Source organism: Terrapene carolina, unplaced genomic scaffold (assembly GCF_002925995.2).
Source record: "Terrapene carolina triunguis isolate 2854851 unplaced genomic scaffold, T_m_triunguis-2.0 Scaffold604, whole genome shotgun sequence".
Taxonomy (NCBI): Eukaryota; Metazoa; Chordata; order Testudines; family Emydidae; genus Terrapene; species Terrapene triunguis.
This window is the reverse complement of record NW_020664955.1, coordinates 1,261,241-1,286,493: the sequence shown is the minus strand read 5'-3', so window position 1 is coordinate 1,286,493 and position 25,253 is coordinate 1,261,241. Positions and strand designations below refer to the sequence as shown.

The 25,253-nt window shown below is 41.6% G+C and overlaps 1 protein-coding gene across 1 annotated transcript in view; it reads left to right on the top strand.

The window, feature by feature from the left end:
- SRPK1 (SRSF protein kinase 1) overlaps nucleotides 1-25,253 on the top strand; it is a 45,321-nt gene that overhangs the window by 2,715 nt on the left and 17,353 nt on the right. Inside the window, exons 2-6 of the mRNA XM_026659182.2 lie at nucleotides 257-396; nucleotides 18,186-18,304; nucleotides 22,756-22,864; nucleotides 23,304-23,391; nucleotides 24,015-24,102. Of these exons, the coding sequence (XP_026514967.1) occupies nucleotides 257-396; nucleotides 18,186-18,304; nucleotides 22,756-22,864; nucleotides 23,304-23,391; nucleotides 24,015-24,102 (544 nt within the window). The remainder of the gene's footprint in view (nucleotides 1-256; nucleotides 397-18,185; nucleotides 18,305-22,755; nucleotides 22,865-23,303; nucleotides 23,392-24,014; nucleotides 24,103-25,253) is intronic.

The window sequence follows — 25,253 nt, the reverse complement described above, 5'->3', positions numbered from 1 at the left end:
CCCCCGGGCGCGCCCCCTGCCCCCCCCCGTCTGTCTGCCTTGCCCCCGCTGTGGGTGCGCCTCCTGCCCTCTCCTGTCTGTCTGCCTTGCCCCCTGTCCCTTCCTGTCTGTCTGTGTCTGCCTTGCTTTCCCCCCACCCCCGTGGGTGTGCCCCCTCCTGTCTGTCTGCCTGCCTTACATCCCCTGTCCTCTCCTGTCTCTCTGCTTCTTCCCCCCCTTATGCTCCCTGCCCCCTCAAACCTCTGTTTTCCTCTAGTATGCATCTCCCACTGCAGGCTTCACTCCCACCTTTTTCGCCCTACCCCATCTCATCAGTCTGCATTTCTCTCCCCCAGTTCTGGCGCTGCAGGCCCGGAAGAAACGGACCAAAGCCAAGAAGGACAAGGCCCAGAAAAAGTAAGTCGAACCCCACAGCCATGCAGCTGGAAACAGGTGTCCAGTGTGGGGATGTTGGGCTTGGGCTTCTCTTCCATAAACACAGCCCCTGGTTTCCTGAGCTTAAGTGGGAAGGAGCAAGGTCTGGTGGCTCCATGTGGGTAACTGAAGGGATCTCCTTTTGGCTCTGAGGACAAGGAATTTCCTCCCTCTTTGGGTCTACAGGGCATCCCTGGAGGGTAAAGTCTGAGGTTCCCCACAGGGTTATTACCTAAAAGTCCCCTGTGCACCCCTTCTCTGTTAATGTAAGAACTGGACCATATCTATGAGCCTTAAAGGGGTCCATTGACTCATCATGAAATGGTTGAAATGACACCTACATCTGCCTCTCTTGATCAGTCTCCTAGGCATCATTTAGGCTAGAAAAGCATCTCAGTTTAACTATCAGCTTATAAAATGACATATGCAAATGAGTATCCTGATTGATTTGCAGATGATTTTAATAATGCTTTTCACTAAATTTACTAATCTCTTAGAGGTGGATAGTTTTGTGCAAAGTCTTCCTTTTAGTAAGCGAGATTAAAAGAAACCTCTATTACACTACAGAAATCCATAGTAGCTCCATAAATCTTTTTGAAGTGTTCAAAATATATTCCATATACTCACTGTGGATTCTGGGGAGTGGGAGCTACAAATCCTGTTTGTTTATACGAGAGGCTAAATTTTAAGTAGCTCTAGGAATTCAGCTAACTTGGATATGGAAGAAGTTCCTATAATTGTTACATATATTTTTGAGAACAGCTACTGTAAGGTGAATTCATACAACTAAAAAATATCTAACTTAAAAACTATAACTCTTCTAAACTATAATTGTCTTGTACTTGGAATAATAAACTGCCTCTGGGGAAGGGTTATTGGTGGGACTGAAAATAATAATCTGACAGTTTTAATATCAAATAAATTGGGGGGGAAGTCAAAGTAATGCTTTTTTTGTGGAAGGTACAGAAAAGGGATTGACATCTCCGATCTTGAGCTATTCCCCATCAATCATTATAGGTTCTTACTTTTAATTCTGTAATAACTCAGACATCCGTCTTTTAGACAGAATATAATGTGGCCTCTATAGAGGTTTGTATATTGTATCTACAAAGATTGTGATCACTGTGTGTCTACAAAATAACTCTATCACTTTCATTATACTGCGGAGTTGGTTTGCGGATCTTTTGAGTCTGCATCTCACTTTCCTTCCTTCCTTCCTTCCTTCCTTCATTTCGTTTCAAGATTTCATAGAGAAAAGAAATTAAGCAAAACAATTATCTAACTCACTGGAAAAATCTGCCCACCAAAGTACTAACTTTTTACTTGTACACATTTATAAACTTCCTTTCTATGGTATTTCATAAACTTATTTCAAGGCGTGACCACATCTCTTCAACTGGACAGAGCTCATTGAGGTATCTTTAGATGGATTTTTTTGGGTCTGGTTGTCAGAAATGGAGCAGACAGGAGCTCGCTTGTTTAAATGGATTACTAAACCGTCTGGAGCCCAGCACTACAAAGCAAACATTATATCATAGAAATGTAGGGCTGGAAGGGGCATCAAGAGGTCAAGTCTAGCCCCTTGTGCTGAGGCAGGGTATGTTAGACATACATAATATTTGTATGTGGGAGTTAAAAAATCAGGGAGCTGCATGGGTTACCATCTTTCATTATGGGCAGTATTATTTTCTTTCTCTCAAGCATTGACTTCAATTCTACAAGCATTTAATCAGATCTGCAAATTGTACATTAACAGGTTGTGAAGGTTTTAAGTATAACTTGTATCTAAAAGTTAAAATACATACCAGTATACACGCAAATAGAAATTTAAGGTTTAAATGCAAAAAGCCTCCATCAGGACACTGCTTAGTCCTGAATTTGTCATGGTTTTGAAACTGAGTACTGAGGGTCAGCCACTTGGTTTTTAGCCCACTAATAAAAATATACTTTTATTCCTCTCTTGGAGGAGGTGGGATTTTCAGTAACTCACGCTTTTGTGCCAGCAGAATTTCTTCTGTTATAATACTCTGTAGCTGTTTAACACCTTTCATACAAGGATTTCAAAGCACTTTACAAAGGCGAGTAAGTTGTATCTGTATCTTATAGATCAAGAAAAGGAGGAGCTCTCAGGGTTGAGTCATTAAACCCAATTTCTAGTCCTGACTCTGCCTTGATCAGACAGTGGGCAAGTGGTAACAATAATACCTACTTTTATAAAGTGATGTGAGAACCAAGTGAAAAATTAAATTCAAAGTATTACTTTTAAAGTCATATAGTGAGTCAGTGATAGCCATTAATAGTACCCAGGTCTCCTGCAAGCTCACTGCTCTGAATTCTAAAATGTTGTCTTATGCACATACATTGTGAATCTTCTGCTGTGGCACATGGCTTGTTTACTGAATTTAGTTGCATGATCTTCAGATCTGTTGTATAAAGTTCAGCATTCTTAACTGATGTATTGATTTAAATAGAATGTCTGAAGAGGCGCTAGTAATGTATGAGGCCCTCTAAAGCTTTTTTTCCCTCCCTGCCTGTATTTTATTTGGCGTGACATCACACAGAAAAGAATTTTCTGCTTGGACCTGTCCCACTTGCGGGATGAAGGGAACATAGAAATGATAGAAAATATATTGCTGCTAAGAAGGTAGAAAGTGTAGTGTTGAGGCAGACACATTGAACTAATTGCATGCTTGTGTACACATGCTCTAGAATACACCATATAATATCTGTGGGACATTTGCAATAAGTTGGCATGAAGTAATAATTGATGATGCTCCTATGTGAGTGAACATGATGGACTTAACTTTTTACCTACTACACCTTGTGAGTTAGGAGAGTGAGGATATGTGGAAAGGAAAAATTGCCTTTGAGGGGTGATTAGGATATTGTCTCCATGGCTTCCAGTTTGTAGATAACTTGTTAATCCCCTAAGAAGAACTGAGGCTTGCTACAGTAAAGGATCTCACTGTTCTGAGGTTAAATGTTACAGTTGAGTGGCTGTAGCATCACTTGCTGTAAAACAGTTCCGTGTCCATGTTAACCAGCCTGCCTTGTGTAAATATAGTGGCCGTTACTTAAATTGGTTCTTGGCTTTCTATCCTTGACTATCCAGTAGGGTCAGATCTTTGATAAAGAGGAGAGATGAAAGGGCAGTTGGACAAAAATATTTTTACTTCTGAGGAGACACAGCTACTTGCTGGAGTGGAGGAACAAATTGGGATTCATCATAAAATACTGTAACCTGGTGGTGTGTGTATTCCTGTCCTTACTCTGGGAGGATTGTGGCTCTTGTCTGATTAGCAAGCTTTTGAACATTTGGCTAAGCAGCTTTAATTCTAAAAGCATTTTCCCTACTACAGTTGATCACCATGCATGTTGGATTCGGTCCCTAAGTAGAGAATGGTTGACGTGGTTAATGAATTAGTTTGTCACTCGTGTTTTGCCAATCTTTAGAGCAAATAATTCTCTAAAATATACTAGCTATAAACTGTTAGTGAAATAGCAGCAAATACTTTGTTGGTATATATGTCTCAAATGGTGGAACAGAGATTATACACCTCTACCCCGATATAACGCAAATTCGGATATAACACGATAAAGCAGTGCGCTGGGGGAGGGCGGGGCTGCGCACTCCGGCGGAGCAAAGCAAGTTTGATATAACGCGGTTTCACCTATAATGTGGTAAGATTTTTTTTTTGGCTCCCAAGGACAGCGTTATATCGGGGTAGCGGTGTACTTAATGGAACAATTAATGACGTATATTGCAACAAGTCACGTTATAGAATTCACAATATCCTCTGTTTAACTTTTACCTGTTGCTTCAAGTTACACAATAGAAACTATTTTCACTTTATGGTATTTCCTATGTGTTTAAGAGGGGCAAAGGGGCGTGGGAGGGTGCAATCCAGTGGTAGTGTTGTACACAGTTAGGGCGGAGCAGGCAGCAACTTATTTGAGCCATTTAGATTGTAATTGTCCAGAAGGTGACCACTTCTTGCTTTACAAATAATGTGAATCTTTTTACTACCTTTTTCCAGGACTTGCTTTTTAACTTTTTGAACTAGGATATATAAAGGATGGGTAGGGAGAGCTCTTTACATCTAAAAAGTCAAGTTACTAGCCCTTAGTTAAACTGAAACGAAAGCTGTCAAAGTAGACGTTAAATTTCTGATGCCATTAGTTGAAAGGTTTTTAATTGAGAAGGCTGCTAGACACATTAACCATATAATATATACTTTAGGGCAGGGATCTCAAACTCAAATCACCACGAGGGCCACATGAGGACTAGTACATTGACCCGAGGGCCGCATCACTGAAACCTTTTCATACAACAATACAAAAGTACAGTCAAAAATGATAAGTAATATAGTATGCTATTAAAAGTCAATGTATCAACTTTTTAAAAACTGTAATGTGAAGAGGGGTTTTAATAAAATATAAACACCTGTAACTATTCCTTATGTGGTCAGTAACACTGATGATCTACGCTAACAGTCTATCAACATAGCTGTAATGGCAGGAACCTTTTTAAAGTAACTATTCATACAGAATACATTGCCACTTCTAACACATTCTTCCCAACTACTCACAGCAAAGAATCATACATGCTGAACTTCATACTTCAGACTGCTTGTCTAGTCCATGAGGCCCCGCCCCTGCCTTGCCTCTTCCTACCTCTTCCCCAAAGTCCCTGCCCCAACTCCACCCCCCCTGCCCCAAATCCCCGGCCCCGCCTCTTTCCCTGAGAGCGCCGTGTCCCTGCTCCTCCCCCCTCCCTCCTGGAAAGTTTTAAGTGGCAAGCACTGGGAGGTAGGCTCAGGAGCAGGGACGCAGTGCATTCGGGGGGAGGGGTGAGGGAGCTCGGCTACTGGTGGAGTCGGCGCCTATGGCGGGCCGCAGGAAATAACTCCACGGGCCGTGTGTTTGAGACCCCTGCTTTAGGGTGAAGGAATGGATACAGGGTGAAGTAAGGAATCAAATACACAGAAGAGTCTTTTAGTAACCGGTGACCAAACAGGAAAGTCATTAACTTATCTGAGGGTGTCCTGAATGTGTGACCGTATATAGTGTCTTTAGTCAGTCAGTTCCATAACTGCTGACTATAGGAAGTTCTGGCATTTGTTTGATTGTTAGGATTCACTGGAAAAAAACCCACTGAAAAACTATCACCCAGTCAAATTCTGCCTGCCACCTCCCTCCCCCATTCCCCTTATTTTCACTGAGTACTTTACTCCATGAGAAATCACACTGAAATTGATTAGTAGAATCTGGCCCTCAATGTTTTCCCTCAGTGTTTAGCCTCCATTGTTGCAAGGTCTGTACAACAGCAGTTTTAAAAAGTGTCTCCCCCCCCCCCCCCCCCTTGGTAATGATGGGTTGAGGTTGAGAACACTTCACAATGTATTTCCAGTAAAATTCTATATGTATTCTTCCATAATCAATAGAACACTTGGTAATAAAAATGCATATGAATGCCAACTTTTGTTTGGAGCAAGGGCATTCAGGTTGTGACATTACACCTGCTAAGCTTAGTGTTTGTGATTCTTTAGTGTGTTGAAACTTGCAAAAACTCTGTGCTTCAGCAAGAAACAGTTTTGTCACTAGCCTGCTGGGTCATGGGAAACAGAGCAGGCTAAGTGGAGACACTGCAAAATCAGCATATATCTGTGTGACCTGAATTCCCATGAATCAAAATACAATGGGAAAATGTAATTTCAGCTCTGCTAATCGTGAGTATCCTTAAATTTAGCTATAACAGCAGTGATATATAGTAAGAACATGTCTAAGGCATTCTTTGATGATGTTACAAGGTTAATTTGATATGACTTTTATCATATTGTTTATACTGGAATATGTCCTGCTTTTGTTGTAGGAGTTCTGGTACTTTAATTGTTCTGGGTCAGATTCGGTGCTGTGACTTAGAATTGGAATTGGTGGGTGTCAAGGTGATATCACCAGCACATATTGGCTATTGTCACTTTGTAGCTGTCAAAAGTGCATCAGTTGTAAAGTCAATTTAACAGGGAGCCAATTTTAATTGAAATTTTCTGAGCTTGCACATTCTCTGAAGTGTAGATTACATCTGTAATTGTCATGCTGTGTGCGCAGTCTTGAGCATTAAGTGTACTTCCTGTAAATTATAATAGAACTAGATATTTGAGGTTTCTGATAGTCTATTGCTTGGGAACTTTGATATTTTTATTCAGTGCAGTTTATATTGCAAACATTCAGAAGATCGAACTGTTCTCTTCCATCTGCTGTGAGGAAAGATCTGTTGTGCGATGCTGCTGAGGTTAAAACTCGAGGTTAAAAATTAGACTAAAAAACTCACTCAAATTCAAAGCAGTTGTAGAAAGAACTATTTGTTCCATTTTGAATTCCTTGAACCACAGCACAGTATAAACAGACTAGCAATCAGGTTAAAAAAAATCTTGTTTTCTTCATGTCAGACAGTTGGAACAGACCTGCACCTGACTATACGGGTGTATGTCCCAGATACTGACTATCATACTGGCTTTCCCATGCCAGATAAGATTACTGGTTCATCAAATCTGATATCCTGCTTCCTGCAGTGGTTTATACCTGATGCTTCAGAAAAAGTAGAGAACTATAATGCAAAGTACTCAGTGTTGTGTATGCAGGGAGTGAAAGGGTGGCAGCGTGACCATGGAATTTTATTACCATTGGCATGAATAACTACAAATAGTGACTATATAGCTATAGTGTTTGACTTGTCTTTTTGTAGATTATCCTCTGCAGTATTTCCTTTTGATTTCTGAATGTACTGGTTAATTGAGTGATCCTTTGTCATGGGACATGGTGAATGAGGGGTTGACTTTTTTCACTGTACCATTTATAGCTTAATATACCTCTACCCCGATATAACGCTGTCCTCGGGAGCCAAAAAAATCTTACTGCGTTATAGGTGAAACCGCGTTATATTGAACTTGCTTTGATCCGCCTGAGTGCGCAGCCCCGCCCCCCGGAGCACTGCTTTACCGCGTTATATCCGAATTCGTGTTATATCGGGTTGCGTTCTGTCGGGGTAGAGGTGTACCTCAAGTTCCATCTACCTAGTTATTTTTCCCTTACAGGCTAAATGATCCTAGGTTTTGAAGTCTCATTTTATGAAGGTCATCTGCTCTCCTCTATACTTCATTAATATTGACTGTAGCCTGTATTTTCAAAAGTGACTAATTTTGAATGCCTAGTGTGAGGTACCTTAAAGGGACCTGACTTCCAGAAGATGGGCACTTGTCACTCGGCTGGAAAGCAGGCCATTTAAGGTGTCAAGATGGGCACCCAAAATTGCTTGATATGTGAAATTTTAACTTTGGTTGGGGTAGTGCTTGGGAGCTGCAGTGGTGGACCAGGAGGATCCCATTGTGGTGGGCACTGTACAAACAGAATAAAGGATGATCCCTACTCTAAACAGCACTAAAATACAGGGACTAAACATAAATGCAGTACTTGGATTGGAGTGTACTATTGTTTGATATGCCAGGGGCCACATGACTATAGTGGCTAAAACAGGAATGGAGTTGAGTCTGAGTTCTCTTCCTGATTCTTCTGGTACACATGGACTTCAAACAAATCACTAATCTCTGTGCCTCAGTTCACCCATCTGTAAAATTGGGGGAACTTTCTGTGTGAAGCCCATTGAGATCCTCTGACAGATGTTATCAATGCAAAATATTCTTCTATATTTTCAGTCTTTCCTGGCATGCCCAAGCATTTTTGTAGGTGTTCTAAAGGCTTTTGCAGTGGACACACACACACATTTGAGCCAATGACTCTTTACAGCAGGGGTAGGCAACCTATGGCATGTGTGCCGAAGGCGGCACACGAGCTGATTTTCAGTGGCACTCACCCTGCCTGGGTCCTGGCCACCTATCCGGGGGGCTCTGCATTTTAATTTAATTTTAAATGAAGCTTCTTAAACATTTTAAAAACCTTATTTACTTTATAACTAAACTATTGTTGTATGTATATTAAAGACTTATAGAAAGAGACCTTCTAAAAACGTTAAAATGTATTACTGGCACGCAAAACCTAAATAAATGAAGACTCGGCACACCACTTCTGAAAGGTTGTCGACCCCTGCTTTAGAGGCTTCTGTCAGTTGAGAGCCAATTTCTGTAATGAGAAAATTCCATTACTTTGTGATCTGCATCTGTTATCTAAGTAAAACTTCAGCTATCATGCTGTTTCATCCACAAATGCGTTTAAATTAGTCTAGAATCTGACTGTTATTACTAACTGAAATAAGCTAATGCCATCAAATTTCACCAACCCTCTCTCCCCACCCAGTCACTGGCAGCAAGAGGAGATGGAGGAAGCAGCCACACTGGGATTCAGAGAAGTAAGAAAGGGGATTGCTCGGGGAGGGTCAGTGGGTAGACAGGAGCCAGGTGTGGGTGTCTGCTCTGAGTGGCAGGAATGGAGATGTGTGGGAGCAGATTGGGGATAGAAACAGGGTGTCAGTGTCCTGTCACCCTAGCACTCCCACCGTTGCTACCACCAGTGGAGATGCAGAGGTGGTAGTACAGTGATGAGGAAACATCTCAACTAGAGTAAACAGACACAGCATTTGTGATACAAAACAATCTCCCATTTATTTAATCTAAAATAGTGGTGGGCAATTACCCATAGTCCTGCAGGTAAGGCTCTTGGGATGCACTGGGGTCTGATCAGTCACTTTTCTGCCCCAAAACAAACACTACTTAATTGAGGGCTCACAAGATGCAAGTCGGTCAGCTTCTCTCTCCCCACCTTCGCACCCTGGTAAGCAGGGAGTTTACTGAAATCAGGAGTACAAGAGAATGGTATTTATGGTGGCTTCTCACTTTGCTATATTACATCTCTTCAACATCTATTTTCTATTTCCCTTGGAATATCTTCTGGTCCTGACCTTCTCAAGTTTGTCCTCAGTTTCTTCCTTGAAGGCTTTGCCCTCCCTTAGGGCTTTGGATTAGATTTTTCCTATTGCTCTCTGCAGTTAATACCAATGCAAAACCTTCCAGGAGCATTCAGAACACATGTCAAAAGTTGGTGACTTGCCCACAAGATTTTTCATTCGAATACAAAAGTCGTTATCAAACTGCACATGACAAGACATAAATTAAACTGCTGGTTTCCATGGAAGCTCTTCACAGCTTGTGCAGCTGATATGGCAGACAGTTCTGTTTTGTAGAACTATTAAATGCTTGTGGGGGGAGTGGGAGTGAGGAACAAGAAACTTAATCATTTCGCTTATGTGTACATTAGCACAATCTTAATGTGGAATTCAGTGGTTCTAATCTTCAAATTGAACTCCCACTAAACAAAAGTGCTTGTATGCGTTGGCTGCTATGAGAAACATAGCTTTTCAAAAACGAATTATTAGAATATCTCCCCACCTGTGAGTTCTTCTCCTGACAATAGAACTCCTATGGCTTTATAGTTCTGAAACTGTTAAACTACGTCAGCAGATGTCACAGGCCTGCCTTTGTTGGTTGTAACTACCAATTCTGTGTTTGAACAAAAGGGAGGGAGAATAAAAACTTATGCCAAATTTATGAGAGAGTGGGTGGATCGCCTATAATTACAAAATATTTAAGAACAAGAACTACAGGATGGTAACTTTGCTTCATAAAGTATGAATTATATTTGGTCCCCCAGCTCCTTCAAATTTAAAAAGTTTCAAGGATGTAGGTGAAACGGACTAGCCATAAGTTGTAACGAGAAGGTACATATGCAGGTTTCAAGGTAGCAAAGTGGTAGGAGAGTACAAGTGTCACAAACTTCAGTGTGTGTGTGTGTGTGTGTGTGTGTGTGTGTATACACACACGCTGATTCCTCAAAATAGTTAAACTAGAAAAATAACTTGGGGGAGGGAGGGAGCGATGTCCACCTAACCTGGAAACACATTCTGTAATGCCGTACCTGAATTTGTACTACAGGACTGAGTCCAAACAATAATGACTTGTCAAATTTATGCAGAGATCTCAATGTTGTTGCTCTGCAAACCTTGTGGATAAGAAAAGCGCGGAGGCTGGCAACAGAAGCAGGCATTCCTTTGACTGGATGTGCATTAATAAGATCTTGCCTTTCTCATTGCAGGTGCTCTAAGAAACAGCAATTAGGCAGACGTCGTTCTCTTGGGGAGAACTTGACCTGATGTACTAATGTCAAAAGCGAAGGTGGGATGGGTATTCAGGGTTTAAGAGCCTAGTCAAAGGCTTTAGTCTCCTCCAGGAAAAAAGTAAAAACACCTTTTTAACATCTTGCCCGTGAAGCAAGATCTTGCTGCGAAGGGCATGCAGACATGAGGAAAACATGGGCAAGATGAGTAAGGTGGAAATTGACTCTGACCTTTTGGAAGAACTCCAGAATGAGTCAGTAGCAATACCTTATCCTTGTAACTCAGGTTATGACTATGCTGTGGAGACTAGACTGGCATAACTAAATTGCCATAGCTGTGCCAGCATAATATCATGAAGACGCAGTCTTTGCCGACTGGAGAGTTGTTTCCATCAGTGTAGGAATACCACCTCCCCAAGGGATAGTAGCTAAGTTGATGGAAGCAGTCTTTTGTCAACTTAGCTGCGTGCACACTAGGCGTTAGGTCAGCAAAACTACAGCATTTGGCGCATTTTTTTTTTCACACCCCTGACCAACATGGCTATTGTCAATCTAGTTTAAGGGCAGGCCGGGCCTTAGTTTACGCTGGATTAATTACTACACTCTGAAGATTGCTCAACTGAAGTCTCTCTCTTAATGGGGATAAAACCTTTCACATAAATCTTAAACTCATGGCTAGCAAATGGCTCAAAGGTTTCATCACCTTTGTATAGATGGGGCTGATGGCCTCTGAGAGGTGACCTGGAAAATGGGGAAGATGGGTTCTTTATCTACGGTGAAACTCTGTTGCACAGTTCCATTGCAGCTACTATGGAAGTGAAACCTGAGTACATGACAAGGAGGGTAAGGGAAGGGTGGTGTGACTTTTTAGTTAGCACTTGTGTAACAACACTTGGGGGGAAAAGCTGTTGGCTTTCATCACTGTATCCCTCCATTTAGCACGAGAGCCATTTTCACATTTGAGCCGCTAACAGGTACACACAATAGAGAAGACAGATGTAGCATTTTTGATGTTTCCAAGGGGGGAGAATATTTTGTTACAAGTTTATTTTTCATACAAGACTGCTACAAAAAGGCACCGGTCCTTCCTTTATTCTTGGTCACCTGGGGGAAGGTTTAAATGCCTTTCTAGCTCCTGACTAGTGGGTGTACAGAAAATAAAATTCTTAGATGTGATAATGAAATGCAAACATAGCCCAGTAAACTCAGGTTGTGTATGCTGGCAAGTCTAGAAATCTTGCACCTTTGTACTAGCTGTGGTGCAGTTCTACTGCTACTAACAGCATAGAGAGCACTAACATAGACCAGCTTAGAACAGAAGTAGATGGCACAGTGGTACCAGTGGCCTACTCTAGTGCTTGGCTACTGTTGATAACATAAATGGAGCAACAGCAGTGGGAGAATAAGAAAAGGTTTCATGCAGGCAGGGTGTCTGATAGATAAAGCTTTTACCTTCTCTACCTCTCTGTTCGGGCTAGTTTAAGCAGTTGGGGAACAAGTAAAAGGATCCCTTTCAGCCTTCTCTCACCAGATGGCCAAACCTGAATGCCCTTCTAGTAGATTCCCACAAGAAGCTAAGGAGCCAGAACTCTTGCAACGAAGGTTGATGGAGTAATTGTGTGTTTTATTCTGTAAATACACAGTAATTTGTGGCTATTGTGTAAAAAATACTGCATATAACTAAGACTTTTCTGATATGTAGATGTTGCCAAGTGGCTTTGACAGCTTTTATTAAATTAAAAGGCAGTGTTGAATTTACTAAAGAGTAATTTACTGAGGGAGTTAAGTATTCTTCAATGTTGACTATAAGTTGAATATTGATAAGAGCCCAATCCTACTGTCATGAGGGGAAATCTTAAACTGATTGAGATTTACCTCAGTAAGTACTACAGAGTAAGATCCATAGTGTATAATTTTAAGTACTTCTATCAGAAAGCATTTTTAATTGCCAACAAACTCAGAAATTGTACATTGATGTCTTACTTCTGCTGATCTGTTTCCCCTTGTGAATTCCACAAAGCCGAAGATAAATGTGTGCTGAAATACCTTTATGGCATCCAAGAAAGATGCTGAACACCTGGCATTAGAAAGCTATGTCCAGTTAATATTTTTAAATGATTTAGAACATTCTCACATCTTTGTGTGATTTAACAAAGGATGAGGAGTTCTTTCTGTAACCACAGCTGCTGGAGTTTGGAATAACTTACGAAAATGTTTCTTACCTTGAACACCCTCCATTTCCTGCTTTATTGCCCTGGGGTTTCTATATCAAAAGGGTTGGACTATCAGCAGTTAATGACACTCATACTCATTGGAAGCTGTGAATCTAGTGGACTGTTGAATATGCAGTGTTGTTGTAGCCATGTTGTTCCCAGGATGATAGAGAGACAAGGCGGGTGAGATGATATCTTTGATTGGACCAACTTCTGTCAGTGAGAGACAAGCTTTTAAGCTTCCACAGAGCTCTTCTTCAGCTCTCTGTAAGCTCGAAAGCATGTCTCTCTCTCCAACAGAAGTTGGTCCCATAAAAGGCTGTCGAACAGGCAGATAAAATCAGGAGTGGCTTTTTCAGTTCAGGAAGATAAAACTGAATCTGACTGAATTCAGCATTTCTTCAGGGGAAGACTGTAGAACCAAGTAAACATCAAGGAAATCTGGTGAATCTATTTATGTTCAACCCAGAGTATGACTAAATTTGCAGAAAGCTCAGCTGAGAGCAACCCCCTCAGTGTTGCTGCAAGGCCCTTTACCTGCAATGCAGTGCTATGCATCTGCAGCTAGGTGGTGGAGACAAATCCTTTTTCTCCCTCCCTCTCGCACAAAGCTTTGCTGCTTTCAGGGAGAGCCAGCACTCCACCAGTGGTGTGTGCACCTCTGCTGCCTGAACAATCTGCTAGCTGATTCTTTTTTAATGGCTCTTTCGAAAACTGTTGGTTCATCTTCAGGGGTATCTCTATCAATGGGAGTCCGTGCTTCGTGCAGGTAGGCTTTTCTTTTGTCTCGTGTGAACTACTGCTCTTCTTAAGGGCTTCCTTAGAGGGGAAAAAAGGACTTTTGTGTCCCTAGATGAAGACTTTTGTGGATTCCATGAAAGCTCTCACGCTTGCCTTAGAATACTGCAACTCGACGTCATCTTTTCTTCTTCCTTAAAATATTATCTGATCATGTGATTGCAGAGGCAAGCTGCAAATCTAGTTAACTCTTGAGATTAATTAGGAGGTAGAGGGAACAAATATAAAAATTCAAATCAGGCTGCATTTTAGTGTAGCATTGAGCATGATAGTTATAAAAATTATTGTCTCTAAATTCTGCTGAGTAGCTATATATCACCCAAGTGTGGTTTCTTTCGAGGCTTCTTTTAGCATTTTTGCCATATTGACAGCTATCTGCTTCTTACTCCCTCATTTTAAATACAGGCAATGGGGCTCTTGCTCTCTCCAGCAGCCCTATCTGCCTCTTTGTAGGCTAGGCTGTCTGGGTGAAGGATGCAGACAGATTGGATGTTATGAGGTTTTTGTGTGAGAATATTTGGGGGTTTGGTTTGACTGAATTCTTGTTCTCTATTTAGTAGAGAGTTGAATCTTGTTACTTACTTTGACCATATTAGTGTCCCCTTTTGATCTGGCCCTGCAGTTGGCATTTTAGAAGTCAGGCTATTATGGGGAGTCTGATGCCTTCTAATGAATTTGAGTAGTAGAGCAAAGATAATTTGGAGGAGAGAATTTTTAATTTTAAATGCTATTATGAAGATCTGTCTGTTACATGTGGCTAATAATAGGGGAATAATTAACTGTAATGTAGAACTGTCATGTCTTGCAAGACTGAATCTCAGCTGTGGGACAGTGCGAGATGCAAACTATAGGGTGCATCAGACACCAGATGGTCAATAGCCGTGACATGTTGGTTCCATTTAGGATGGGGGGCAGAGGGGGGTTTTAAATTTCCAGCAGAATGGCCTGGGTGGTTTCTGATAACTTCCTTGATGCAGGAAGAGCACTGCAAAGTACATCAGTGGTTTTCAAACATTCCGTTGTGGACCACTTAAGATGAATCTTCTTGTGGCCCCACTTTCTTGTCCCTATCCCACACCTTCCCTGAAGCAACTATGTAGTACTTAGTTACATGAAGGGAAAAAAATCTTAGGGCAGTATTGAGGAGACTGACTGTGGTGGGTGTGGCTGCTGGATTTAAATTCCCTATTCTGTCTGCTGTTTTTCCTCTCCCTGGGTGTAAACTGGGTATTAGCACCCAAACCCTTCTCATTGCTGCAGCTCCCAAGGCGCTCATCCATCATAGCACATCTGGATTACTGAAACCTTTTTTTCTCTGGCCTTGACTGTGCAGTCTTGCCCCACTCGGATCCATTCGGAATGCTGCTTTGACCATCTCACCCCTCTTTGTATCCCTCCACTGTCTCCCCCTTCTCTAGCACATCAAATATAAGCAACTTGTCTTCACTTTCAAACCTCTTCAAGGCCTATCCCCTTCCGACCCATCATTTATCATTCACTCCATCATCCACTTGCCAAGTTTTCAAACTGGTCCTTGAAAGGAGCAACATCCTTAAAGCCACTTCATTGTTCTTCAAATCCCTTCTTAAAACTCCACTTTGCCATGGCTACAAAAAAAATTAACAGGTAGTCTGCTGGTGTGCTGAGACAGCTGACTATCATGCTGACCAATATTGTTTCCTTGTACTCCCCCATATGTCTGTATCCATCTGTGTCTTGTCTTAGGGCAGGACCACCTTTTTGTTCTATGCTTGTACAGCCCCTAGCCCAGTGGGCTCCTGATCCATAGGGAGTATTGCTAGGTGCTATGATAATACAAATAACACAACCCTAGCCACACCATGTTCCTTTGCAGTTTGGTTCTGTCCTCTTGTATTTACTATCTGGCCTAGTTTTGGGGTAGCATACGAACTTGTTCCCTCTCTAATTTTCACCAAATAAAGTGACAGACTTCAGCTAGCTATGCAGGGTGCAGAGAACTGCTTGGGTTTTTTCCATTTATTTTTAGCTTACAGTCGTGAACTAGGTCAAACTACAGTATTGGAAATCATTGCTGTTTGAATACAGATAGATGCATGCATCACTGTAGTGTGGTAATCTCCTGGAAATGTTCGTGTGGTACAGTTCAGGACCAGTGATCTACATGACTTGTCAAGTGCTGAATTCTTAAAGCACAAGGCCTCATGATGCCCTAAAATACAGAAGACCAACTGTCAAATTCTCTGGAGAACAGCAATACTGATAAGTTACATAAGTCTTAATAGGCTGCTAAGATTAATTGCCTTGTTCAGCTTATAAAAAAGGGTTGAAATCCTCATGAGTAGTGCAGCATATGCATGGGAAAGGGTTAAGTGAAACTTGCCTTCGCATCCCATGGCCTTCCATTAAAACCAAACCGATCACTTGTGCAAATGTAAATTGTATAGTGTGCTCCATGCTGTCCTAAGGTGACTAACATGACTCTTATAGTTCAGTTCTGAACAGCTAAAACTGCAGTCCACATCTAATACTGTACTGACTAATGTAACCAGCACTTGCCTCAGGCTTAGTCTATGCTCCTGAGTTAGGTCAATGTAAGGCAACTTACGTCGACATAATTACGTTAGTGCACATATTACAGCCTTGCTCCTGCTGACGTAAGTGCCCTACTACACCGACATAAAACTCCACCTCCAGGAGAGGCTTATGTCGTAATTAGGGCAAGGTAGTGTCCTGTAGAAACTGTTACTTACATCAGCGGTTGGCTGTCATTCTTGTCAATTTCACTGCTCCATCCTGGAGCGGGGAGCCAGGTGTGCTCTCAGCCCTCCACACCGCCCCTCTTAAGCTGGTGGAAGTGCTCCTGGTCAGGACGCGCACCTCTGGCAAAAAGAGGGTAGTGTGAACATGAACCACTGCGGTGGTTGTAAGTTGACCTAACATTTCTAGTGTAGACATGCCCTCAGTAATCATTGGGTTTTTTTGAGCAACGTGGTAATAGAATTTTAAGCAAGGTGGATGGGAGGCATCAATTATTAACTTATGAAAACACTAGTTGTAATACAGTAGAACTTTAATTCACACTGACTAGAAGATTCAATGTAAATGAGTGGATCTTGTCTTAGTATGTCATGCTATAAAAGATGCGTTGATATATTTTGTCAACGGTAGTTTTTTTTTATACTTCACTTCTAAAAATGCAGTCTTAGTGATGGTATATATCTACAGTGTTTGTACAGTGCCCAGCACAACGGGGCACCGTTCTTGGTTAGCCCCTTAGTTACTACCATAATAAACATGATTGATAGACTGCATACTTTCTTGTGCATTATATAAGATTGGTAGGATAACTCTGTGAAGGGGATTGATTAGCTGTGTAAGGTTTTATGTCTAATAAATGTATTTTTCTATTTGCTTTAAAACAGACGAAAGACTTTCCTTTTTTCAGGACTTTCACTGTCTGTTACTAATGGCACAGTTAATGCAACTGATAAAGCACCTATTCTCTGCATTTCCCAGTACTTTATTACAATGGGATGATGACCTTCCTGCAGCCCTCAGTTAATAAGCATAAACTGAACACTGACAGCTAGCAACTAATGGAGAAGTGGGGAGAAAATGTTACTCTGGACCAGTTTCCATGGTTCCTTTGAGTGTTTCTGGATTTAGAAGGTATCATCCCTTAAAGGGACATTAACAGCTAGTTTCAGTATGTGGCTTTGAAACTGTCATACACTCAAATTTTAACTTAATGTTTTTGGGGATTTAAACACCCCCTTACAGCATTGGAAAACAAAATATTGTGCTGATGCACGAGAACCAGAAAGTGACACTGACCAACTTAACTTTGTTGTTCCTGCAGTTAACCTAGTACAGCATATATGGTGAAAAGCTAACTAGGCTCTGAAATTTTCATCTATAGACATCTCAGTTGTTAGTAAAAGAAAAGAGGGATCTTTTAAATGTGTTTCATCTTCTGTATTGGAGTACAAAAGGCACAGGTTTTAAAATGGCAGCCACTTAATTCTTTTCTTAAAGAGCAAGTTTTTAATTCCTCTTTCCTTGCAAGATATCTGTTCGACTCCTAAAGTCTAACTGGTTTATACCAACCCCTCCTCAAAGCAGATGGTGAAAGTCTGCTTCACTGAGAAGGGGCTGCAGTATTCAAGCAATGTCACTGAATCCTCTTAATCGGGGACGGTTTCATGTAATGGGCATGACATCAGTCTTTAATTAACGCTTTTTACTCATTTTATGGTCCTCAGATTCAATATAAATAGTGCTTTAAAATATAAATTGCTAAAAAACCTCACTGACTTGAAATCTTTAGTGTGAAAAGAGACTGGAAGAACTCCTGAGGTCAGTAACTTATCTCAGTGGGATCAGCTGGGTTTTAACTCATTGTAAAAATTGTGCACGCTTCTTGTTCTGACTATAAAAAATGCCTCTAGAGAACAGTCAGTTGCGTTTCTCAGATATGAAGAGGAAAGAGATGCTGTTTATATGCCACCTGGCATTTCTAACCTGGGAGTAAAAGCCTTTAAATGTGAGAGTAGGTTTTCTGAAGGCCACTTACTACTGTTCTCTTATCCCCTCTCCAATTCTTTCTGTTGAATTGAAACCTAATCTGTCTGCACCTTTATGTTCATACCTTCTCAGGCCTGAAACTCAACATCGAGGCCCTGCTACTCATTCAGAGAATGATCTCCCTGAACAAGAGGAGGAAATTCTGGGATCAGATGATGATGAACAGGAGGATCCAAATGATTACTGTAAAGGTGAGAGGTTGCCTCTTTAGACTCTTGCTAAATACAGTTTGGTGGCATTCTCTCCCCTGTGGGCATTAAGACTGTGGTCAATTACAGACTTATATCAGTATAACTGTCGCTCAGGGGTGTGAAAAATCCACACCCCATGAGTGACATAATTATACCGATCTAACCCCCAGGTGTAAACAGTGCTATGTCGGCAAGAGAGCTTCTCCCGTTGACATAACTACCGTGGAAGTGGATTAGCTACACCGACGAGAGAAGCTCTCCTCCAGTAGGCAGAGACGTATCTTCACTTAAGCACTACAGCTGCACTGATGCAGTTAGTGTAGACCCTGTCCCTTGTCTCCTAAGAGGTATGCACAGCGAGAGAGAAACTATTTCCTTGGTGGATAAAGAGAATCTGTCAGAATGGAAGCTAACTTGTGACTACTGTGATGTGGATATTAGAATTGTTGGTTGATAAGATTCTTAAACCTTTCTACTCTTGTTCGTGAGGTCTCCCATCACTTGGGAAGAGGTTCCTTTTGACTACCAAACCAAGCCAGGATCTGCTTGAAATTTTACCTCTAAGATGTGGGGATAAGTTTGGTCCTCACTGTTCTGTCTGTGTTAACTTGCATCCTTGCAATCTGATCATTGGGACACTTGACAAACCCATTACCCATCTGCCTCGAAGAGGAAAGAATTAGCTGAGCTTTCCTTGGAAGGTGCATTTGTCAGCTGTGGAAGGGAGAAGAGTCAAGATTCTGAGACTTTAATCTCTGCTTATGGCCGCATTTTTTGGAGTCACGTTAAGATGGTAAAGCCATGCAGCTGCACCTACCTATTCTATTCTCCTTTTTTTTTTTTAAAGGTCATCTGAAAGGCTCTTTACCTGTCAAGATCTGAGCTGAGGGTTCTGTTTTTAATGCATCATTTAAGGATGTCATCAGTGCTCAGATTATTCACACAAACAAATTTATGGGTATATTTTCTAAGACAGCACACTTAGGTGTCCAGCTCTCTTTGACTTTCAATGGGAATTGGCCACCTACCTCCTATTTTTGCCTTTGAGAACCCCTCTAGGCTCTGCAGCCCTCTAACATGCCTGTAACATACCAAAGATTCTCACACAACTGGTAGCAACAGTTCACAGGCTTTCGAAACCATGCTCTAAGGATGGCTGTGCCCGCTGCTTTTGTGATGATCTGCACTGGTGAAGTGCTAATGTAGACCGCAAACACTCACCTAGCAACTGATTCACAGCATTTGGTTCTCCCAGTGCAATCCCTGAATGCTACTGCCCACTCTTCAGTGATAACTTGTCTTTGACAGCTCAATACACTGACTCTGTCTTCTGTCAAGATGGCTACATGAAAACAACCCAGATCAACAAGACACAAATATAACAAAAAAGCAGCTTCTCATTTTGAAAACTTTTGTTTTGTTTTTTCCCTGTTCCCTTCCCTTGGTATTCTCCTGAAAAGATAAGAGGAAATGCATGCACACTTCTGAAAATAGAATGGAGTCAGTTATGCCCACCATATTTGTGCAAGTAAACCCACTTCTCTACCATGCTCTCCTTGCAGAGCTCCTCTGGCGTAATTAAGGGAATGGGGAGAACTCTGGCCTACACAGAGAGACCCAGAGCATTCCTGTCATTGGATCCTGAAGGAAACACATGAAAACCTTTATTCAGCTACAAAGTAAAATAAAAACAAAATGAAAGGGAAAAAACTATCAAAGAAATGAATGAAAGGAATAAAATAAACTTCTTCCCTCCCTGTAGCATATTCTGGATCTCTGGGCCCACAGCTCTTCATGCAGGTCAGAACCATTCAATGCAGGCAGTGGGGGGAAAAGCAAAAAAGGGAACAAGTGTTAAGTCTACACTGTAGACAGTAGGTATTATATACTTTGTCCACGGGGCTGTCCCTGACATTTTGGAATGGGTGTAGTATCTCGCCCCTCTATGAGCTGAGGGGTGAAAACATTATCCATAGGTTCTACAGCACCAGCAGGGAGGGCTATGTATAGACACTGTATACACCTAAAACAAATACATGGGATAGGTGTACTGCCCTGGGTCCATCACAGTAGTGCAAGTTACAGTGGAGCACTTATCAACAGTACATGCAGGAAAGTGTGTTGCTTTTGGTGGTGGTGGCACAAACGGTAGCAAGAGAGAGAGAGCCCTGGATGAGTTTTGCCAGGTAAATAACAGTAGAAACATTGACAAACTGTTATTAAATAGACTTAGTTACAAACACCTGTCTTAAAAGGAATGTTAAGATTGAAAAGTCACGCTTTCAAAAGTTAGGAAATGCCAGAAATAAGGTTGTCCATGCAACATTAATTCAGCCCCCTTGTGCATGTGTATTGTGACAGTCTTGAATTATGATCACATTTTTTTTCACAGGCCCATGTCTCATTCAGTACACGGGATTGGATGTTGCTCACTGTATGGATAGTTATTGAATATTTTGTCTTATCCTTACTATTCAGCAGTGTCTGTATCTTATTTACTGCACACCCTTCAGACCCTGTCCTGAATACAGAATTTATTAATTTCCTTGTGGGCTTTTTAATGACACTCATCACCATAGAATGAGTGTTTCCAAATAATTTATCATCACAGCGCCTTTGAGATAAGGTGGTGGTATCCCCATATTACGGCTGAGGAACTGAGGCACAGAGATTAAGGCCAAAACTATCCGCTAATATGAGTGCCTAATTTGAGACCACTAGGGTCTGATTTTTTTCCCCCAGAGTGCTTAGGGGGTTTATAGCACTTGATCTATTTAGAATAGATCTCCATTGCCTTCAGTTGCAGCAGAGTGTGCTCAGCACTTCTGCAGCTCAAGCCCCAGGTATCTCTAATTGTGTACTCAGAAAATGAAGAACAAATTAATAGCCACTTATGAGAGATCTCATTTTAAGTGACTTGCCCAGTATATTATTGAAACCTTATGGCAGAAGCAAAGAGAGAATTCACTTCTCCAAAGTGGCATTCAAGTTCCTTAACTATCCTTTCCCTTCCTGCAGTCTCCTGCCTCCTTCACAACACTTACTCCAATTTTGCAGCAAAATGAGATAGGGATTCTATAGACAGCAGTCTCATTCACTACACAGTTGTGATTTAATCCCTGAGCAACATCCATTTTGTGCATTGAACGAGGCAGAGATTTTGTGAGGAAAAAATAGTATGAAGTAAGTATTCACCCACGAAAGCTTATGCTCCAAAACGTCTGTTAGTCTATAAGGTGCCACAGGACACTCTGTCACTTTTATGTGATCATGTTACTAAAGACTCTCTCAGTGCATACGCATAAGGGGACCAAAGAAATGTTGCACAGGAAATCTTAATTATAGCATTTTCTAAATTCTTAGTGCTTGATTTAATGTTCTTTTAACACAGGAAAATGCATAAAAACATCATTTTGAAAAGGAGCTGGACTCCTACATGGGTCATGAGAATGGTTTGACCCTTTAGATCACCGCACAGACTTCTGCCACTTGAGCTAATGGAGTAGCTGATAGCAGTAGCAGGCTGTCATCTTTGTGGATCAGCCACTAGAGGGAGATGAAATGTACACTTTTCCAGGGGGTTTCCACAGATACTTGTCATCGGCAGGTATGTTAGACACTGGAATCCAGGGTTCAATTCCAAGTTCTATAAGGTTGTGTGTTGTCATGGTTACAGAGACCCCTCTGCCCCGTCCCCTCCAGCCGCCTTTAGTTTCCATGTCCCTGGCTTTTCATCCCTCTGCATATTTCAGTGATGCTACTTTCTTCTCCCATGCTGCCCAGACACCAGGAGGGGGGACATTGGGAATACAGGAGAGACAATATCCCTGCTCTCCATTCTGGTGTCTGATGCCGCAGCTCCCTCTAGCAATCAAGCGGAGCAATTTTGGGAAAGTTCTACTCAAGCCTGGGATGAATCATGCTCATTTTGCTGGTGTGGATAGTACATGTGCAGTCCAGCCCACACAGGAGCTGTGTGGGGATGGCTCATGCTCAGTGCATCTGAAACCTTCAGGGAAATTAGCTGCTAAACTCTTAACACATCTCTGCTCAGCATCTGTAAACAGTTTTCAGAGACTTATAGTTTGGTCCAATTTGGGGATTTTTTTTCCCCACTGGGGTAGGAAAAGATTCATCCCTGACACCAGCATGACCACTTCCTTTGCCTATAAAAGCACCTTCATACTAAATCATTCTAGGTCAACTTTAATTAGAGCATATTTATTTTCATATAAACTTAGTGGGTTATTTACAAAATGCCAAGGAGGAAACAATGAGGCTACTCTAGCAGCATTCACATGGAGAAAACACGCATGTGCCCATTATGTTTAACTAGCCTATCAAAATGTGTTGAGTGAATTTTTCCTAAGCCTTGGTTCATGCTCCACCTGTCTGTTCTTTGACATCCATATGATGGTTTGAACTGATAACTTCCCATTTACTTCTTCCAGGTGGCTATCATCTTGTGAAAATAGGAGATCTATTCAATGGGCGATACCATGTGATCCGGAAACTAGGATGGGGGCACTTTTCCACGGTGTGGCTATCTTGGGACATTCAGTAAGGTTTTTGTTCTTTTGCTGGCATTTCTGCCAAGAATCCAGAGTAGATAATCTTTGCACAGATAAGACTAGCATACTTCTCTTATGATCTTACATGTGCTGTGCTTACAATGTCAGAAAAGATGATTGCGTTAGCATGTGCACCGGTATTAACATTTACATTGCACGTATGTATGTAGAAAGAATGCTTGTGTGTTCAGCTGTTTCTGTTCCAGCACTTCAGGCCAGTCAAAGTATAGTTTGCCTTAAATGTATAAGGCAAGGAAAACGAACTGGGTTTTGTAAGAGCCCTACAGACAGTTTTCACATGAGTGAATTGGAGCTTATCTTCCTGTGTTATTAAAGAAACAATCCATAATAACCGGGTCTTGCATGCGAGTGAATTTAAGAGAATTTAGGAGACCACTTATCACTAACTTGCTATGTCTGTGTTTAAGAGGGAAAAGGTTTGTGGCGATGAAAGTAGTGAAGAGTGCTGAGCACTACACAGAAACAGCACTGGATGAAATCAAACTGCTGAAATCGGTGAGTGCCTGCGGCAGAAAGCTCTGTTCAGCTTTGTCCATTTTCAGAGTTAATACCCCACTCAGTTTGGAAAATGGATCCTGTACTCAGGGATCATCTCTTGGTTCCACAGTACATGAGAGGGTTGTGTTACAGACAAATCTGGTGGGTCCTATTTTTGTTTGATCCATAAAGGGGTAAAAGTAAGCAAAGCTGACAGATTTATTTAAGGAACACAGTCCAGGTTTTAACCTCTTTTACGTGGTGCTACTTTATCTCCTCCATGGGACCTGGTCATAACCAATATTCATGGTAGTACCTGATGGTCATACAATAATTGAAACTCTGTGCCTCATAATCTCCACTTTGCACCTCCCAGAGCTGGTGTCTTTTCTTTTCATTTAAGTTTTATTGGTCAGATGATAAAATATTAATGTTATGTGCTGTTTAATGGATTGTAGGGAAGGTTGGAGGAGGGTATGCACCATTCTGGGATCCACCAGCACTGCTTAGCACAGCTCCTACTTTTCCCCTTTCCTGAGGGCCCCTGAGGAGAGGGGAAAACATGTTACGCACCCAGTGATGTTTAGCCCAGGAATTTTATGAAATGATTTATCTCGTGTTCCTTATCTTCCTCCACGCAGGTCCGCAACACTGACCCCAATGATCCAAATAGAGAGATGGTGGTTCAGTTATTAGATGACTTCAAGATCTCAGGAGTGAATGGCTCCCATATCCTTTTATAGAACAAATGACAGAGCACAGAATTGAATGAGTGTGGGAGTTTCCTGTGCAGCTCTCTTGCCAGTGGGAGGTGAACAATGTCCATGCAGCCGTTTTACTGTCCAAAGCAAATCTCCAATAAAACAGTCCTCTCCCAGTGGGCCTTATAGCTCCCGGCAGAGGATAGGCCTAGAATAATCCATCACCATGTATGGTGTGAAGGACAATGTTGCTGAGTCATGATTTGATATGCAAGACAGCATGACTGCGCTTGATTAGAGCTGAATGGCACAGCATCTTGGGGTTTTCTTCTTTCATCCTTGACCAGGCCACATGCCGCCTTTTATTAAAATCCCTGACTAAAAAATAAAGCATTGCACAATATCAGAGATTTATCTGCTGGTGCTGAGTGCAAACTATATAACTATTGCTTATAATTTAGCAGCATAGGTGAGCTTCTAACTAAGAGGGTCTGCTTTGGCAGCCTTACAGGCCTAATATAGTTTCTAAAGCGCAACCTTATGACCTGCTTGGGAACTGGGAACTCTTAATGTTGGATTGTCAAAGATCCTGTGTATGTTTGTATATCAAGAACAAAGGCAGACTCTCAAGTGTTCTTTGTGACATGAAGCACTTTACTGGGGTTCTCCATAAAATGTGTTCTAGACTTCTGGCCCCAGAACTTTCCTTTGTAGCCTACACCCCTCCTTTGCGGAATGAGTGACTCATTTACTTCACTGGGAGTCAGTAGTATATTGCAGAGGGAGAATCTGACCCTAGATGGTAAGCTTTCTAATGTTTATACCTAAAGGAAAACGCAGGACAGTGCTATGAATAAAGTCCAACTCTGCTGCTTAGCTGCAGTGGGAAAGGATATTCTCTAGAGAGCACAAAATCAGAGCTGCTCAGTCCATTGCTGCAAAGAAAGTGATGGAAACATTCCTGTTAATCTTTTCTTATGTAAAAAGAGTCTTAGCGTCTAATTTTGACTTGACGCAGCTCCTTCAATGTTGCTTTAAATTCAGGCAAGAAGAATGCATATACACACTACCTAGGAGATGAAGAAAAATATCATGAACTTTAAGAGCTAGGCTTTTGAACAGCAAATTCTTAATATTGAACCTGTCTCAGAAGTGGCCTTATCAGTTTACACCATTTTT